This window comes from Hyperolius riggenbachi, chromosome 4 (genome assembly GCF_040937935.1).
Source record: "Hyperolius riggenbachi isolate aHypRig1 chromosome 4, aHypRig1.pri, whole genome shotgun sequence".
In the NCBI taxonomy this organism is placed as follows: Eukaryota; Metazoa; Chordata; class Amphibia; order Anura; family Hyperoliidae; genus Hyperolius; species Hyperolius riggenbachi.
In genome coordinates, this window is record NC_090649.1 from 296,818,725 (window position 1) to 296,836,426 (window position 17,702).

Sequence of the window (17,702 nt, forward strand, 5' to 3'; positions counted from 1 at the left end):
TGTTGAAGTTATGTTGCCCCTTATCACCTCGATAATCCATGCAATTTGGGGGATTGTAGCATGTATGGGGGCTTTGTTATTAACGTTAAAAGAAAATCCGCCTCCGGGCGGGAATCCACGCGTGATTACGCCATTCACGGCAGAAAATCCGCGTGGACGCGGACGAAAATCCGCATGCGGCGGGGCCGAATGCGGATTTTTTTTTGCAACCACGCGGATTTCCGAATTCGTGGATGAGGCACATCCGAGCATCCCTGTTTGCAAGATGCTGCACTCATGCAAAAGATCAGTATCTGCAAAAGATCCGTTCCTGCATATTGCATTCATAGTCTATGATATCTGCTCATCTCATACACACCTTGTTTAACGGACATTCATCTGCAGATCAGACCATCTGCTGATCTGAAGATGCATTCTGGTGGATCTGATCTGCAGATGAATGTCCGTTAAACAAGGTGTGTATGAGATCTGCAGATGTCAGACTATGAATGCAATTTGCAGGAACAGATATTTTGCAGGAACTGATCTTTTGCAGATACTGATCTTTTGAATGTGAACAGCATCTTGCAAAGATTTTTATCTGATGGAGAGTTCAGTTCAATAGAATAGACTGTGCAGGTATGCTCTCATACTACATGGAATTGTGTAAATTTGGTCCGTGATCCTTCATTTTTAAAAGACTTTTATCTAATGTGTGTACCCACCTTAAGGGAATGAACTCTGTACACATGTATTACTCTGGTATATCAGAGTGACCTGTACTGGGGCTGGGAGGGACGACAACCACCCCAATGGAGCAGCTTTTGGCAGGTGGTGTAAGGAGGGGAGCAACACGCTCTTGGTTGTCATTTAAAAATCCAAAGTGCCTCGGGAGGAGCCTATATCCAAGCTAGATTCTCGGTCAATACTTTCCCGAATGGGAAGAGTAAATGGTCGGCACTCCAATCAAAAGTTAACTGTCTTTATTGCTGCATATTAAAATATTCCACAGTTTCGAGACAACGATGCGCCTCTTTTTCAAGGACAATAATGCCAAAGCAAATGTACTCCTAAAGAGAAAGCTATCTCTCCAGGAGAGTATACTTGCTTTGGCATTATTTTCCTTGAGAAAGAGAGAAATCGGTGTCTCGAAATGTTAGAATATTTTAATATGCAGCAATAAAGACAGTTAACTTTTGTTTGGAGTGCTGACCATTTACTCTTCTGATCTAGTGGGCATCCAGTTACCACCCAGAACTATATAGGCCACGCACTATGGTGTGCATCCCTTCCTCTACCCCTAGTTGATCTAGGACTTTCCCAAAAGGCTGCCTCAGCTGAATTTCATGAAGGGTTACATTGCACAGCCAGCTAAGATGAAACTGGAATTAAACTAAGCTCTTCCCAATTAATCTGTTCTTCCCTGTTTGTGTTTGTTTTTTTCATGGCATTTGCAGTTATAACAGACCATTGGGGTTCAGCCTGACCACAAGGAAATCAATAACATCCTTTTTCTGTAGCCAAAAATATGCTTTACTCTACATATTAGATTTCTGTCATCCAAAAATGACTGAGGATACTGGATAACATTCATGTCAGTATTCCTATCATGCTCTGCAATGGGCTGGGATACATTTTATTTAGCGATTTCCATTGTGTTTCATTCAGCCGAACACCTCTCACCCCCACTCTTTTATAAGATGCTACATGCTGCTTGGCTGAGAGCCAAACAAGTAAGTCTGTGCAGTTATCTGTGGGAAATAGTCTGCCGGAACAGTCATTAAAGGTGGTTTAGAGTTAAAGAAAGTTACTGTAGGCTTTAGGGTGCCCAAACAAAACTCGATATTTTGGCCCGATCGACCCTTCAAATTGGAATCTGTGCCACAATATCACCACCTGATCGTTCTTTCAGTTGATTTCTGGCCTAAATTGGTCAAATAGATTGAAATGGAAAAAATCCTTGGTCGCAAGGCAATAACAAGGTTTGATATCGCAACAACTGATGGACACCAGCCAGTGTCCCCCCCCCAGTGGATAAATGCCATCCCCTGCATGCAATGTTAAAGGCTCAATTATCCTCCTCGAGTGTCTGCCATCACTGCGCGCACCTGTACCACATGGCACTGGCTCATGTGTGACATCACATGTGCTGAATTATGTGTTACCAGGAGTCACTCCAGCAGAGAGGAGGAAGTGGCAGGACGATTTCATATAGAGACTTCACAGCGATTTTCAATAGATTTCAGCATGGAGTGTGTGGGTAGGCAATCTGTGCCACTCAATCAACCATTTCGTTTATTTCCGGCTTAAATCGGTAAAATGGATTGAAGTGGAGGAAAATCTTGGTCGCAAGGCAGTCTCTGATCAGGTTTGATCAGAGAGGGATCTATCTAATGGTCCATCTGGCCATACATTGAAGAATTAGTGTAGGGATATTGTCAATAAGCAAGTATATGAAAGTGCAAACAAGAAGTGCATGCGGATACCAGGTTTTGAAGCCGTATGTAAACTGCAGGCCGTTTTATCTTACCGTATGTCTCCTGATGTGTACGACCGAAACCTAGAGAAGATTATGAACCTATCTCCGTGTATTTCTCCCCAATACCCACTAGAAAAAAATAAATTAGGCAGTATCCTTGCATCGCGTCCAGGGCTGCTCTGAAAAGGTGCCCAGATTGACCAAGAGAGATTTTTCTCTGATCGAATGTCCATACACCACAGGCAGATTCCCATCAATTTCAGCAGGAAATCTCTCGGTAATCGGCCTTGTGATGCTGCATCCGTAGCTCCATGCGCTGTCCCCCCAAACTAAAATGTGGCCCTCCCCCACCAGGTTACTTTACCTGTGTCATCCTTGGCTCCGCACGGTTGCCGGTGTATACGTGGGCACTTGTGTGATGGATTGCTGATGGAGCCTGAAGCAAGCTGCCAACATGGACAGGTAAAGTATATTGCACCAGGAGGGGGCACATTTTACATTAGGGGGAAAGCTCCCGGGGGTTCGTCGCTCATCTTAAAATTGTACGCCATTACTGTTGTGCACCCAATCGACCACAACAGCCTGACATCTGTCAGAATGTGATCGATACATGTGACCAATTTCGGCCCAAAATTGGTCACATTGTTGATCGGACGCGCTCCTGGGGGCACCGATTTTCATTCTATTCAATAGTAATTATCTAATCGGATGGTAGATCGGCCTCCAAATCGATAAAAGTATGGCCACCTAAAGTTTTCCGCGAAGACAGATTTAAAAGAGCAGTTTTTGTTTAAACACAAATATGTGTAATGTAATAACTGTATTCTAACCTGATCCCTTCTAGGTAGCAGGGAGGAGTGCAAGATCTACTTAGAAACACAAAAGAAAACCAACAAATGAGAGTGGAATGATAGAAGTACGGAATCCCTTGAGTCATATTAAAGGAGTGAGCAGTTGTATCTTCATTATAGTGTCTAACAGCAGAGCCATAACTGAAAGTAACCAATTAAGTTGGAGCACAAATAATGCATTTATTCTTTTAATTAAGGATTAGCTGTTATTTACTAAAGTCTTTTTTCACAGTTCAGATTAGACAGTAATTAATGTAGCAAGCACATCATTTTCCGCATGGAGTGACAAACAAAAGAGGTTTAACCATTGTTGTTTTGAGGCATTGTCTTCGGAGAAGTGGCACTGTAAACGATACAGCAGCTGCATAAGAGCCCCTGGCATTAGGAGGGGATAATCATTTGCTGGGGTATAGATTGTCTACAAGAAAACACAGATGAGAAAATATTTTAATTAATCCTTACCACAAGGGTAGCTCAAAACTTGAATGTCATCTATGGCAATGTATCCACCCCTTCCACCAGAGGCTTCAGCTTCAAAGATAACCTGCCAAAGTACAAGAAAAACAAGCATACTTAATAACGCTTCAATGAACCATTGTCTGCAAGTGTTACAAGACACCAGTTATCAAATAAGATATTTAAGCCTGCCTGTTCAACTCTATGCAGGAGGGAGGAAGGAGATGTGCTGAAATAAATTGTAAATTCAACAGTTCAGACTAATATACATTTTAGATGGTCCTCGGTTGAGACGGCAGTTGAGGCCACCTCAGGCAACATTCTTGTGTGTGTAAAGCAGTGCCTGATCCCACTCTCCCACTTGGTGCCTCGGCAAGCGAGATGGCTGGTGGATTGATTCAGCCACTGGAATTGTTCTCTCACTTGCTCCACCTGCTTTGTTGAATGCTGCTCTGTTGCCCCAAACTGGAATTGTTTGAGTCAGGTTTAACACCTGGCCCATGTGTTGCGGTGCAATGCTCTGCCCCATCGCACCCCAAAAAACTACATTCATATAACCCTGTGGAAGAATGTGCCAACTGGCTCATATGCATTGTGCCGCGCCCCCTCTCCCCACAACTCACCCAGTGAGGTACTTCCTGCTGGACAGAAAACACGTCACTGGGATTCCCGACTTCTCTACAGTACTTGTGTCGTTCCGCGCATGCGCACCGCCACTAACAAATTTAAAATCTCTGCATAGCTCATTGACTCCCATGCATTCCAGCACTACAGTAGTCTGATGGTAATACGCCGTTGACTTTGTGGTGGGTGGGTGGCCGATTGGAAACTTCTGCCAAAATGCAACAGGGTTTCATTGCAGCTGTGTTAACCTACGTGTAGAAAGGGTAATGCAACGAAAGCGTCTAAGTGTAAAAGAAGCCTAAAAGGAAATAAAAGTAACACCTCCTATAGCCATCTTACTGCAGTATCACTTTAAATGTATCCCCAGTGTTCAGACTACAGGCTAGATCTGTTTGAAAAGATTGCAGCTTATCACACAGACATTTCAGCAGTGAGCACAACTTCTTCAGTGTGCAGGTCATCCCCGTCAACTCACAGCAGCTACATTTTCACTATTAAGAAGTGCACGCAGTGTGAGAGATCATGCTGTGGGATGTTTTTCCTGATCTCAACTCACAAATGTGAGTCATCTCATTGACTTACACTGTCATGCAATTTTGGATGTGGAGAAAACAATGACGATTCTAACAAATGTGCCCCCTGCCTTAGTGCTTCAGGTCAGGATGGGGATATAGGCAACTAGCTACTTTAAAAGCGACAGGTTTCAAATCAGCTAATCAAAGCATATATACAGAAACTTAAACTCTGTCACTGAATGCCTACGCAGCTCTAGGAAAACATTTGCACCTGGACTAATGCTCAAACATCCACCACACCAGTAGCTTCTATTTAATATTGCATAGAATTAGGTTACATCAAATTCAATTTCTAATTTCCAGAGTCAGGTATGGATGGGCTGAGAAATGATTGCACTTGTGAATGATGAAATAATGCTATGCTGCAGTCAGCTCTGGACACTCAATGAGGTTTTTGTTCTGCCTTTTTCTCTCTCTTCAATCTCCTAAGCCCTGAAGGAAGCCATTTCCACAAGTACATCTGGCGTAAAAAAGAAAAAAAAGAAAGCGGAGAGAAGACTGGACTTATAAAGATGCAGAACATGTATGCATAACTCATCAGTTGAAGAGGAATGGAAATGAACCTAAACAAGATCTCCTTATACTACGAAAACCCGAAGCCAGACTATTTCTTCATAATTCACTGCAAAAAGAATTAATGCAGCAGCTGTCAAAGTGATATCCACTATTTATAAGCAGGATAAAGGGAATGGGGTGGGCAATTGGAAAGACTGTAGGATCTAACATGGTGTATCTATGAAAGTATCAGAAAGCCACTGAGATCCTTCCTGGTTACACAGCACTTCAGAACTAGCAATCATAAAAGCGATGCTCATGACTCCAGCTTGCATGCAAATTTAATGCAAAATGTATGCAGCTTGGAATTGGACTAATAAATGCACTGCTTGGCATTCTTGACCGATCCATTTTTACGCTTCATACAACAAAGCATCACCATCGCAAAAATTTGTAAAAATTTAAAATGCATTAACACACATTAATGCATTATAAAATGTATATTTTTCCCTGAGTAAAATGTGCTATAAATTACTTTTCTCCTATGTTGCTATCACACTTACTACTAGTAGGTAGTAGAAATCTGACAAAACGGAGAGGTTTTGGGCCAAGCCCATCTCCTCATGGAGGATTCTCTGGGTTCTCTTCATTTTCAAAAGCACTTAGTGAAAGGCAGTTGCTCAGTCCAACTGCTAGAATAGTGTGCAAACAGGAGGGGGGCAGCCTGAATTTTTGTATAAATACTTTCCAGAGAGTGCTTTTGTAAAAAAAAAAAAAAAATATGAAATACTGAGAATCCGCCATAAAGATATGGACTAGTCCAAAACCTGTCAGTTTGGTCAGATTTCTATTAAAGCTGATCTGAGATGAAAAACCAATCATAACAAGTAACTTGTTTATATATCTTATCTTGCAACAGCTTTCACAGCTTCAACAGAATATGATTATTTCTTCCTGTGATACAATGACAACAGCCATGTTTGTAAACATTACACAGAGGCAGGCTTATCTGCACCATCAGCACTCAGCCTGTGAAAACCTAATTACCTCTCTTCCCTCCTCCCCTCTGCTTCAGAAATCTCTGGCTAGTAACACCCCCCCCCTCCTCCTGCCCAGACAAGCTCCCATAAGCCCTTGCTACTGTCTGAAAATGCCAAGGCACTCTGAAAAGCTGTGGGCGTGGCTTGTTTAGTTTAAAGGGAATTAGAGTATTAAAACAAAAACAAAAAAGTATTTGGCTTGAGGAATGCCCTATAAACAATATGAAAAGAACACAATAATGCAATGAGTAAAAGTTTATCTCAGAACCACTTTAACTACTGTAAGTGACATAAACCTAGGAGGAAATGTACAGCTCATTTTACTCTGGAATAAAAATACTCCTTATCTGTATGTGTATTGTCAATTTTAACATTTATCGGGATAGTGGTCCTTTCAATTGCAATTCAAAACACGTTGCCATTAGCCCACAGGAGTGCCTTTGGTTCAATTCTTCAGTTTTCCAGTTTGTTATTATTTATTGTATTTATAAAGTGCAAACATATGACGCAGTGCTGGACAATAAATACATACAATGATACAAGAATGACAGACGTAACAAGGTTATACAACATAAGACAAAGCTATACAAAGCAAACAGGGTACAAGATACATGATCATGCAATTTTGGGCTGGTTAGGTAGGCCCAGTAATACAAGTACAGGCTGTCATAGGAAAGGAGCACACAATTGTGTAGGGCAGGGAGGACCCTGCCAAAGGCTTACAATCCAAGGGGAGGGGAGATAGACAGGTACAGTCTGCTTATTTACTCCAAGTCTTTAAAGAGACACTTAAGCCGGAAGGGAAAAAAAAAAAAAAACTTACTTTTTATTTACTCACCTGGGGCTTTTACCAGCCGCCTGCAGCAGTCCTGTGCCCTCGCAGCCACTCACTAATCCTCTGGCCCCCCGCTGCCAGCAAGTTTCGTTTTTGCCGACAGGCCCGTCAGGACTGTCCACGCGTAGCTTTTTCCGCAATCTACGACTGTAATTAGCACTATTGCGGGATGCAACGCGTACAAAAATACGCCTTGCCGCATTACAAATGCATAGATATGCGGCAACGCGTATTTTTGTACGGCCCGCAATAGCGCTAATTACAGTCGTGAATGCAGAAACAGCTACGCGTGGCCAGTCCTGACGAGCCTGTCGGCAAAAACGAAACTAGCTAGCAGCGGGGGACCAGAGGATTAGTGAGTGGTTGCGAGGGCACAGGACTGCTGCAAGGGGCTGGTAGAAGCCCCGGGTGAGTAAAACTCATTTTTTTCAGACTTAAGGTTCACTTTAAGTCCCAGCTACACAATACGATTCTTTGTGCGATTAGATTACGATTCTATTTACGATCCGATTAAATCCGACATGCCTGATTTGGGTTCGATTCGATTCAATTCTATTTGCCATTGCAAAACAATGGCAAATTGAATTTAATCGAATCGAATCCTGATCGGACATGGCGGATTTAATTGGATCGTAAATAGACTCGTAATTGGATCGCACAAAGAATCGTATTGTGTAGATGGGGCTATAGAGTTATTCCAAGGCAGGTGAAGAGAAGCAAAGCCAGTTCAGGCTCATCATTCTGCTCTTGGATGCAGGTAAACAAAAGCACATGCTATCTAGGTTCATCTGGCTCTACAGCATCAGGTTTCACAGACTAACATGTTGATGTGGAACATGATGCTATATATCCATTCAGCAGAGGCACTGGGGCATTTTTACTGCAAACTAGTTGTTTTCATTAACGATTAATTACTTTTTATAAAACCGGGATTAGCTGCAATTCATTTTTTATTCATGTATATTGCTGGGTTTGGTATACATATGGGAATGCAGGATTATATAAAGATTGAACCTTTCCTATAGATATTTGACTCCCGCTGACATTTACCTGAAATATATACCAAAGCCAATTTTGTAAGCCAAATTTTCGGTGTAAAGTGAAGGTCAACTTATCTGTGAGAGATATACCAAAAGCAGGGCCCCCTAGAGCGCACATTGGAGTGTGCGGATGAATGCATATCTACCTGTCCACGATCCATATCCATCTCTAATATATAACACATATGAATGAGGTTGGTGGCAAGTGAAATAAAAAAAAAATCATGAGTCAGCCTGCTTTACGGGATAGCAACACAACTGGCAGTAGCAAATACACGCTCTGATCACCTCTCCAGCATACTCCCCAAACACATAGCAGACAGGAAACACAGGACACGTGCATCTGCTACTTCCATGATCTACCCTTCGCTATACTTTTTCTACAGCAAGTTTAGGAATTTCAGTCACCTCCCATTATTCTACTAAGTTTGTGTCACATGGTCACATCAACCTGATTGCTATTAGAATTTGCGTTCAGTTCTCAGTTTAGTTAGCTTTTAAAGGGAACCTGAGGTGAGAGGGCTATGGAGGCTGAAATGTTTGTTTCCTTTTAAATAATGCAGATTGCCTGGCTCTCCTGCTGATCCTCTGCCTCTATTACTTTAGGCCATAGACCCTGAACAAGCATGCAGATCAGATGTCTGAAAATCTGGCAAGATAAGCTGCATGCTTGATTCAGGCCCTACTGACCAGAAAGATCAGCTGGACTGCCAGGCAACTACAATAGTTTGGAAATAAATATGGCTGCTTCCATAGGTCTCACACCTTGGGTTCCTTAAGATATATACGCACTGCGTAATATGTTGGCGCTTTATAAATACAATAAATAATAATAATAATAATATGCACATGCATGTGCAGGCTATCAGATCATTATTATTAGTATTTATATAGAGTCATCTTCCGCAGTGCTGTACAGAGTATATATAGTCTTGTCACTAACTGTCCCTCGAAGGAGCTCACAATCTAGTCCCTACCATAGTCATATGTCTATGTATTGTGTAGTGTATGTATTGTAGTCTAGGGCCAATCTCGAGGGGAAAGCCAATTAATTTATCTGTAGGTTTTTGGGATGTGGGAGGAAACTTGAGTGCCCGGAGGAAAACCACACAGACACGGCGACAACATACAAACTCCATGTCTATGCTCTGTGCATATATAAAGTTGCAGCTGGCTTTACCACCTATCCAGTCAGATATTGCTTAGATGGGATAGTACTTGTATAGACCTTATGACCTTGATTTTCTAGATGCCACACAATCATCAGATTTGGCCATTTGCAAATACTGTATACATACAGTTAATCCTATCCACACACACACACACACACACACACACTTCCTACTTTTATTAACTTCTGTTAGAGATGGTTAGTGAGAAACTAGTTGATGCAAATTTTATGTAAGCTTTATGCAAACTCATGCGGCTTGGACTTGGACCAATTAAAATCCTCCGCATTGGATAAGTTCACTTCCAAGCTAAATATGCATAAAATTAACAATTTGCATCATCAAATTATAAACACCTTATTGACCATGTTTGATTGCTAATCTCAATCAGGCATCCGCTAACAGGTTTCATAACTGATGTATGGTTGGCTAAAGCTAGAAAGAAGTATAGGAATACAATTCCAGAATACTTCAGCACAGGCAAACAAATTGATTATAATTCCAACAATGCCTTGTTAATTAGAATATTGGAAACACTTTGGAAATAGCTTTCGTTTCCTCTTGTGCCATTTCCAAATAACAATCTGGCCACTGCTCTCTTGTTCTTTGCTTGCATCCACTTTTAACTGCTTCGAGCAGACATCCTACAAATCCTGGCACGCATTACTTCAGCAAGCACAGATGGAATGGGAAGGCCGCACAATGAAATGCTTCCAGCAAACTGAGCAATATGTAACCTCCGCTAGCTTCAGACAGCTTGTAAAGATGCTTCCCTCGGAGAGCACCGTCAACTCATGAAATGTAAGAAAGAGGGTCACTCAACCACACATCAAAATCATCAGCGCTCAGGAGACTGGAGTCCAAACGCTGGTTAGAGTCAAACTGCTCCTTCTGTGCTGCGCTGCTTACTCTAAAAAGCAGTGTCACTTCAGAAGGATCATAACATTTAATTATCTGGTGATCACGCTCCTGTAATTAAAAATGACCGTTCAATGCAAAAACGACAAATTGCTGCACTTGAGATTAAAAACAATCTGGTCTGTGTGGTGATTTTGCTTAGAACTGGCCTGTGCTTTACAGCTGGCAAATAATCAACTACTGTAGATTCAGAATGTACAGTCTAAACTAATCATAATTCCTGGTCATAGAGTTTAGGCGGGAAAGGACAACATCTGTGCAAATATTCTGTCAGGGTGTATTCCCCCCCCCCCCCCAGTAAGACCCTCCAAAATGGCAACCATGGTAGCTGTAAGATTTTACATAAAGAAAAAAAACACAAAAAAAAAGGAAAAAAAACTAACAAAAAAAAAAAACAACTTATGGACATTTCCATGAAACAACACTGAGATGAGAGTAATACAGAGGCTGCTGGCTTTATTCACTTTAAAAAAAAAAATTAGATAGATTTTAATTATAATCTGTTTATACAGTGCTGACAACTTCTGCAGCAGTCTACATATTATTACACAGTCATGTCACCTAAGCTCCATACACACGCTTGACTGTTGCCACTTTAAAGGGAACCTGAGGTGAGAAGGATATGGAGGCTTCCATATTTCCTTTTAAACAATGCCAGTCACCTGGCAGTCCTCCTGATAGTGTGCCTCTATTACTTTTAGCCGAAGAACCTGAACAAGCATGCAGCAGATCAGGTACTCAGACTCAGCTGACTCAGGTTTTACTGGATTAGCCATATCATGGGTTCCAGGGTTTTCACTCACTGTTGATCTTCTGGCATAAGTAGTGTGTTGATCTTCACACTACTTATGGCAGAAGATCAACAGGATTGCAAGGCAAATGGCATGGTTTACAAGGAAATAAATCTGGCAGCCTCCATACCCCTCTCACCTCGGGTTCCCTTTAAAGAAACGAGGAATGATGGGTTGGCAGAAAATCATTGAATAAAGGATATCAACGATGGAAAAATACAGCGATTATCGTCCATGTAGACCGATCCTTCCTGCTGCCTTCGGACGATAATCCATGTTAGTCATTCGTAAACAATAACTAACGATTACTCCAAACATCTCACATGTAGCTACTTATGCACCTCCAGGTACTCAGTTTAATGCTTCTGCTAAAGATCCATTGGTAGATAGTTGTTGTGATCAAGCGTGCATATACAGCTTAAGAGGCCCTCAAAGAAGTTCACGATCTAATACCTATCATAGTCAGCCAAATGTCCCCACCCTTGTAGTGTCATTAGCCCTGATATTTTGCAGTTCTTTTTTTAGTGTCAGTAGCAGTGGGTAAGCTGGATGAAAGAGGATGCATAATGCAGGGTCTATAACTATAGTGAGGACATCCACCAACACTGGTTCATGACATTTTAGAAAAAAGTAGGATACAGAGCTTGTGACAACTAGATAACTACTGACACAATAAAGGTCTCGGCTTAATCTTGGCAAATAAGTATGGTTTCTCCATACACTTATATTGCTGTTGAGCAAAACTGTTGTGCTGGGCTGCACATAAACGTCGTGCAGCTCTAACATGAACTTAAATGCAACACAAGTATGTAAAAAGAAAAAAATGTACAATAAATGACATTTTACATCTTCCCCTCTCTTCGCCGTATGTAGCCATTTAGAAAAGGGTAAAAAAGAAAACTGTCAGGCCATGTGTGATGGACGAAAAAAAGCCATTGAAAAGTAAAAGAATGACTAATATTTAAAGGGGGAAAAAAAAAACCAACAACCAACAAAAGCAGTGATATTGAGAACAAGAAGAAAAGCACTCAGGGCTGTTTTTCCATCTACCTCAAATAGACATTGTGATGTCAGTACTGACACTTATGCAGTGAAAATAATTGTAATGCTTTTTCCCTGTGGGTGATGAGGCCTATAACTATTCATAAGGGGCAGGAATATGAGCTGAACAATACAGTTCACTTATTTACTACTGCTTTGTAAATAAAGAATAAAGCACCAATAACATCAAAGATTGATTAAACTCAAAAAGCCCTTTTCACGATTTTATTGCGCCTTCTAAAAAAGCCCATATGCCTCCGTAATTCTTTTCTACAGGCTTTATACATATTAGATAGTGTTCTGACATTCAACTGGTGCTCAACTGCTTGATGAACTTGTATGCACCAATAAAAATGGTTAAGGTTTAGGGCTGGAGTGGATTAATCTTATTGGCAAGTACTTAAAGTGCATACACACCTTTAAAGAGGAGCTGTTAGCCATTCTATCTCAGAAAAAAAACACATATTAGTAGATAAATACTTGCTCTACTTACATAACATATGTACTGCACTGTCCACATTTAGATTTCAGTGACTTTTATATCATAAATAAAGAGAATGTTTCTGTTTCTGTGAGTTTTGGATGTATGCCACATAAACCCACACCCTAACATATTTACACACATCTTAGCCCAGTGGGCGTCAAATGCTTGAGATTTCACATTGTAATGCTGAGGATATACGGTACGTCTCTGTACCGTTTATCGAGCAGCTGATCCGGCCAGCTGATAATATTCAGCTGGTCCGATCACGCTGCTCGACCCCCGCCCGCTCAATCCCCACCGGCGGACAATAGCAGGGAATCGAGCATCTGATAAGGAGCGCCGGCGGGGACGAGCGGTAATCGATCTGCACGGACGAGCGGGGACGCGGCTGGGGTTGATCCGGTGGCTAATCAGCCGCCGGATCGACCCGTGTATTCCCAGCATAAAGGACATTTCCACTCCACAGTGGCTTGACTTTATATTTTGCAGTTTTATCACTCCATATTGGCCAACTGTATTAAGAGTACTCTTTCATGGTGTTTGTATTATTTTAAAAAAAATCCATTCCATTCACTGGATAAATATAACAGACTAATAAAAATATATTGTTGAGATTAGCAAGGCCATCCAGAGACCAGAATAGTAAATACATCACATAAATCACTTTCGCTGGCATGTTCTTTCGCTTTCATCTATTTAAACATAAAATTACATTTAAATGGGCTGTGTAAGCTGTGTTTAGAAGTTATAGGCTTATTTACAAACAGAGTAGTCCAGACTTGCACTGCGCAGTCCCCTAGTGACCCTTGGACAATTATTTTATAGCAAAAAACAAAATCAGATTTACAAACTTTAATTATTTCTTCAACACAAAACATAATGGAGCCAGCCCTCAATTTACACATTGTAAAGATATGCTAAGCAAATTAGCAGCTCTAAAATTACTGCAGCTGGTGAAAAAAAAAAAAAAAAAAAAAAAAAAAAGAAAAGAAAGAAACCCCATACAACTGAGAAGGATAACAATGCACAAATTAATGATATAGTACTGCTTTTTCTAGACAGCAATTCTAATCGTATTGTTTTTGCTAAGGGCTTGTTCCCAGTACAAGCTGTGAGGGTGTAGAAAACGCAATGCATTTGTTTGCACAAGTTTTCTAGCAAATGACGCCTCAGCACTTGTGTCACATTATACATCCATCAATTTGCATTAAAAAAAAAGCCTGGTAAGACAAACTCTAAAATAGCATAAAAATAATTCAGAAGATGTACCTGCAAAAGTGGGGGGAAAATGTCTTTTGGATCAATGTATGGATGTTACTCAGACTTCAGAGATCACAAAATGTGGGACTTGAGTTTGACACCTGTGTTCAGGTCTGGATGGGTGCAGAGCTACACTTCTGTTCCAAACATCATAATCATTATTCAAACCAATTGACATGTTGGTTTAGATAATTTGCCTTGTTCATGTTTAGACGTTTAGTTGTGCTTTGAAGGGTCAGGTCATACATGACTGCCTGAGGACAACAACTGATGGGCAATATAACATCTTGTCACAAAGTTCTGAAGTGCTGTATACATAGATTTCTTCAGAGTATAAACAGAAGCCAAAATGAATAGTCATGTTGATGGGAAAAGGCAGAAGTCAGTATGTATGCAAATGCAACATACAAGTCAAATAATACTTTTCACTGTACTACTAAAACAATCGTGTACATGTACTACTGTATCTAGGTTTATTAATAATATTAATAACACACCAAGATAATTTCTGACCACAATTTTACCACCTCTTACAAGTTGCACCTCAATTCCCCAGAAAATGTAAGAATAGATCAGAAAACAGGTCTGCGGGCTAACAGCAAAACATTTCTCACTTGAAAACATTCAAGCACCTACAGCAGTGGCCCTCAAACGAAGGCCCACAGGCCGAATGCAGCCCCCTTAAGCTTTTATCTGAGAGGGTTCTATTTCTTGACTTAGAGACTCTGAAGTCTCTGAAAATTCAGTTTTTTATTGTAAAAACCTGTTCAACATTATCGCCCTAACTAAAACTCTGCATCCCCGCGGCTGAAATCTAACTAAATCCCCCCAAACTCCCCTTGCAAAATCCACGACTTTCTTGGTCGTGGATTTTGCTGCCTCAGGAGGCAGAGCTTTCAGCTGCAGCTCTGCCTCCATGCGCATCAATCCGCGTGCATCTCCGTGCCTTTCCCCCGCCCGTCTCAGTGAAGGAAGGCCGAGGGGCGGGGAGAGGCGGAGATATGCGCTGATAGACGTGTGTAGAGGCAAAGCTGCAGCTGAAAACTCTGCCTCTCATGGAAGCGAGCCTCGCAGTGCGCCCCAGGGAGTTTGGGGGGGGATTTGGTTAGATTTCAGCCACGGGATGCGGCGTTTTAGTTAGGGCAATAAAGTTGAACAGGTTTTTACAATAAAAAGCTGAATTTTCAGGGCTTAAACCCCCTAAAGATCAGGTCATTTTTACGAAAAGGGCCACTGCAGCTTTAAGGCCTTGGTGCAGGGCCGCACAACTCAGCACACACGTGATTCCCCCCCCCCTTTTCTCCCCACCAACAGAGCTCTCTGTTGGTGGGGTCTGATTGCTCCCCAGATGTTTGTTTGTTGTTTCATCTCCCGCAAACCACTGCTCCAGGCCCTTAAGCCGATCGGCGTCAGGCGGTCCTGGGGCTGCCACTACGGCCATGCCCATCAGAGTGATGTGGACGGCAAGTGGTTAAGCTATGTACTCACTTCGAGATGCAGGGAGATAGATCCAGCGAAGTCTCCCTGATGAACGCTCCCCCTATCCATCTTCCACCATCTTTCGGCCTCCGGGTATGCGCAATGTGTACGACGGGTGCAACAAGACTTTAAACGATCGTGGTACTTTAAGCGAAAGTCATCAGGGATCTTAAAGGACTAATCAGCCGTGACTGTTATCGATGTGCGACACTTAGCGACATTTGCGTGATCGTGCGCTTGAACCCACGTCAGGAGATTGCGTAAACAATCGCTCGCCACTGCCCAAAAATGTATTCACCAGTCGTCGATCATCTGAAAAATCGTGAGGTTGGTACGGGCCTTTATGCACATTGCCCAGTATATGGCCAGCTTTACCTACAGCTGTAAGAGCTTGTGTCCCCATATCCATGCTCCATTAGATCTATTACAAGACTGAGACATTTAATAACATACATCCCGGAGCAGTTGTATTGTACTACTATTTAAAGCAGCGTAGGAATGCTCACTGGAGCAGTATCTATCAGTATTAATCAGATTTTGGTAGCAAACTGATATAGATGAGGCTAAACTGGGGCACATCAGTCAATATTCCCCACTGGCTCCAGGCCCTGTGAATACACATTATGAAAGAGTTCAGTAACAGCTGGCAGCCATTTAAATTCAGGACATACAAGCACTGCCTGTTGCATTAGTAAAGAAAAATTCAGTGCATGTACATTCAAATCCAAGAGCTGGAAAGAAAATAGAGATAAAACATACCTTTTACTGCTAACTCTGGCAAATAACTACACTCACCCTCTTAAACCACACAGTTATACAACCGCAGAGTTATAAAGCATTTTGGATATACGCCATACACAACGCGAATGTACGCAAAGTAGTCAGCCACTTTTTCTTTAAAATGAAGACATGAAGTACCAGTGTAAAAGTTAATTAAATTCCTGACAATTGAAAGTTTTTGAGATAGGGCCAGTCGTACTTTACCCATAACGCAGCGAACATAGCTTCCTACAGCGTCAGTACAAATCTGGCAGGCTGCAGTTACTATTAAAGAGATTAGGAGTTTAAGTCTGACTTGTGACAGTAATATAAAATAACAGAAATGCACAAATGTATTTCCTTTGTAGCACAATCTAAGGCGTTCCAATGCCTCTTTGTGGAATTCACATTTCTCTTTAAAGACTTCAACTATGCTATTTAAATAGTTGTACTCCCTTAAAAAGGTCAAAGGATTGGAAATACAAATCAGCAGTAGCTCAGTTAGGTGCCAGAGGTTTAAAGTGTTCCTTTAAACAGAAAACTTTTAAAGTCAAATGCGACAATGTGATTTCTCATCCAGTCAATCGTGTACTTACTTTATAAAGCTGTTTATAACATGTGGCAACTTGGGCAGCAGCACAGTGACGTGGTGGATAGCTCTGTCACTTTGCAGTGCTGGGATCCTTGGTTAAAACCTGAGCTAGGACATTGTCTGCATAGAGTTTCTATGTCCTCCTTGTGGTAGTGTGGGTTTCCTTTGAGCACACCACCTCCCACGCCCCAAAAATCTATCAATTATTATTGGCCAATCACTGACCAATTTTACCACCTCCATGTATTATGAGGGTCAACAGATATTGAATACTATAAGCAGATTGTGAAGGTAAACCCTCATACTACATGACGGTGGTAAAATTGGTCAGCGATTGGCCAATTTTACCACTGATTGCCAAGCCTTAGATTATGCTTTGCACATTGCCTTGTGCCAGTACATCCGAAAACTATATTTGCATAATATCGATCATAAAATCATCATGTGGTTACATTGCGCTGAACTCTTTGACCAGCGCTTTACACTTCACCAACTGTCCCTCTGAGGTGCAAGGTCAATTTTTGAGCAGCGGTTAATAGCTTACTTATAGATTTCTAGAGTGTTGGAGGAAACTGGAGTATCCAGACCCAAAGGAAACCCATGCAAGCACATTCTGTCCTAGTCCAGGGTTGAACCTGGGAACCTAACGCTGCAATGCAAGCGTGCCATCCACTGTGCCAACATATGTATATATCCTACACTGTCACTAGCTCTAACCTTTACATGCAATCGAAGGAGAGGACTAAGTCTATGAAAGAATTATGACTTTTTTTCATTTAAAAAGTATAATCAATCAGCCAGGCAGCCAGGATGTGCAGGGAACAGTTATGTCACA

At 41.6% G+C, this 17,702-nt stretch overlaps 1 protein-coding gene across 11 annotated transcripts in view; it reads right to left on the reverse strand.

Moving 5' to 3' along the window:
• Positions 1–17,702, reverse strand: part of PTPRK (protein tyrosine phosphatase receptor type K) — a 571,635-nt gene that overhangs the window by 370,045 nt on the left and 183,888 nt on the right. For all 11 annotated transcript variants that reach the window (XM_068231517.1, XM_068231508.1, XM_068231514.1 and 8 more), the window contains exon 4: positions 3,772–3,853. In XM_068231517.1, the coding sequence (XP_068087618.1) occupies positions 3,772–3,853 (82 nt within the window). The remainder of the gene's footprint in view (positions 1–3,771; positions 3,854–17,702) is intronic.